Here is a 2,550-nt window from a genome sequence, read left to right as displayed (position 1 = left end):
CTGTGAAAATGATAAATTATTATAAATCAATGACTTTCTTTTATCCTGCGATTAAATGTGTGCAGCACAATGAAACAAAGAGCTCTAATCTATCCAGTCCTTTCTCTTGTATTTTGTTAATAGGACCCTCACACTAAATACAAGCCCAACCCTAGTTAGTCTTTATTTATTTCAGAATGAATGCTCATTTATACACCTGTTTTAAATTTCCCCTGATGGAGTTGTGCTTTTCTTTTTTGTATGCTTTCAGATTACGATGAATGCGGATTACAGAACCCTTGTGAAAATGGAGTGTGTATGAACACAGCAGGATCATTCAACTGTTTCTGCAGCCCCCCATTAGTCTTGGACAACACACGGCAACGCTGTGTAACTCACAACACAACAGACGGTCAGACACTTAGAAATATACAGTACTTTTGATATGTTTGATACTTTATTATTTTGAATATAAATTGTATGTAGAGTATAACTCACCCTATTGTAAGAGTCTAACCATGCCCAGGACAAATTAAAAGAAAAAACTCTAAAGTGTTTGTTGCCAAGAAACAATGAGGTGTGGGGATGAGTGTGAACTTGCCAGCTAGCTTAATTTGACATATTAGATCATTTAAAGTTATCAGAGGGTAGCATGTCTTTTTGAGGTGCAGGATTCTTTCCACCTCTATCCAGCAGGCTGCTGGCTCAAAGTGCTGATTTAGGCTGCATTCACACCATGTTTATGGAATTAAAAATGATAGTGTTTATTGATGACTTGCACTCTTTAATTACTTTTCCAACTGGAACCAGTACATTAACAGTGCAATCTTTTCAAGAAGATCAGAAAAAAGCCTGCTCTCTGCGTTATCGTCCATCGGGGTTGTTGTTTTATCTTCTCGCTTCTGTGAGCAGGATGCAGAATAGCGGCCTATGTTGAGTATTAATGACATAAAGGTTGGATGAATGCGATCTGGTCTTTCAAACACGTATACGTTTCAGATTCAGTAATATCGGATCTGTGTTGTTGAGACTTACATGAAAACAACAGATACAGGTCGCATATTGGCAAAAAAAATCTGGTTTGGGTAACTTCAGGCTGCAGTGTGAACGTAGCCTTCGTGATGCCAGAAGCTGGTGTTGCAGAGGCAATGATACCCGAAGGCAGGGCTATGATGATGTAAGCACATACATATCATTTAAACTAAAGGAACATTTCAGCTACAAAGGCCAGCATTTGACTTTTAAGAGGAAGTCAGATGTCCTCTTGAGGAGATCTCTAGACAAATATTGCAGAATGGAACAAGTTTACAAGAAATGTAAAAAATCAGTACAACTTACGTTACTATAGTACCCTAAGGAACAGTTTGTAAAGAGTATTTTTTTTAAAGGAGATTTTTGGGGTGAGTTATACTTTAAAAAATGTCCCTATTAAAGTGGTAAAATGGCAACAGCATTTCCCCTTCCTTTCTCTTAAATACGCTATAGATTCTCCTGGGGATGTTCATGTGGATATTTGTTGGCGTCGACTCGAGGGAGACAACATGTGCGCAGACCCGATGCATGGGCGCAGAACCACATTCACTGAATGCTGCTGTCTGTACGGACTTGCATGGAGTGGTCAGTGTGCACTTTGCCCGGGGAAAGAAACTGGTGAGAAGCAAAATTTCATCAGACTATGGTTCCCTGTTAAATGTTAGCTAGTTGTAACAAATTCTCACTTTTCGTCTTACAGTTGACTATGCTTCAATGTGCAACATCCGGATAGAAGGAACGGATAGTCTTCGAGAGCGGATAGGATATGACTACGGCGAAGGCCCAGAGGTTCCTCCCTACTGGGATAACTATGGTGGTGGAATTCCTGAAAGTGTTCCCATATTTCCTGACAGCGACTACAACATGCCTGAACCACCCTTTCGTGTCCCTGTCCTACGACCAGGTGGGAACCAACCCCAACCATTGGATCCCTATACAGGTAGAGGTAAGTGTAAACCAAAGGCTTTAGCCAAGGTTCTGGCTGAAGATGTTAATTCTTCTTTTAGATCAAAACAGCTCAGGTTCACAAATTAGCAGGCAATTAGCAGAAAGCAAGCTTTAACTTAGCTGTTCCTAAAACTAGACTCACTGAATTATATAAAGTCTGTTTAATATGAACTTATTGGTCTAAACAGAGCGCTACCAGAGCTTTGAGGGCCTCCGGGCAGAGGAATGTGGGATCCTGAACGGATGTGAAAACGGACGCTGCGTTCGTGTTCGAGAGGGATACACCTGCGACTGCTTCGATGGTTATGAACTTAACCTGGATAAGATGGCCTGCATAGGTACGTTCATCCCCAATTATTTTAGAACGCATAAGGCTTTAAATCACTTCAATGGGGGGGGGGCAGCCTGTCATGATCGGTTTAGAGATAAACCCACATGCAGAACACCACTGAGACTTGGTAAAAGGTTTAACAGAGTTTATTAAAGTTTCACACAAACAAGACAAGATTCAGGTTCTGGTCCGGGCAGGATTCTCTGGCGTCTGCAGAGACGGATAGTTGGTTAGCTGGGTATGCAGATAAGTTCAATGGG

General features: G+C 41.2%; 1 protein-coding gene across 2 annotated transcripts in view; it reads left to right on the top strand.

Annotated features, from left to right (window-relative positions):
- ltbp2 (latent transforming growth factor beta binding protein 2) overlaps nucleotides 1-2,550 on the top strand; it is a 127,637-nt gene that overhangs the window by 118,503 nt on the left and 6,584 nt on the right. For both annotated transcript variants that reach the window (XM_015394094.1, XM_015394093.1), the window contains 4 exons: nucleotides 251-391; nucleotides 1,465-1,629; nucleotides 1,712-1,957; nucleotides 2,148-2,297. In XM_015394094.1, the coding sequence (XP_015249580.1) occupies nucleotides 251-391; nucleotides 1,465-1,629; nucleotides 1,712-1,957; nucleotides 2,148-2,297 (702 nt within the window). The remainder of the gene's footprint in view (nucleotides 1-250; nucleotides 392-1,464; nucleotides 1,630-1,711; nucleotides 1,958-2,147; nucleotides 2,298-2,550) is intronic.

The sequence above is a fragment of the Cyprinodon variegatus genome, unplaced genomic scaffold, assembly GCF_000732505.1.
Source record: "Cyprinodon variegatus isolate N-32 unplaced genomic scaffold, C_variegatus-1.0 Scaffold671, whole genome shotgun sequence".
NCBI classification, from domain to species: Eukaryota; Metazoa; Chordata; class Actinopteri; order Cyprinodontiformes; family Cyprinodontidae; genus Cyprinodon; species Cyprinodon variegatus.
This window is presented reverse-complemented; position numbering and strand designations above follow the sequence as displayed.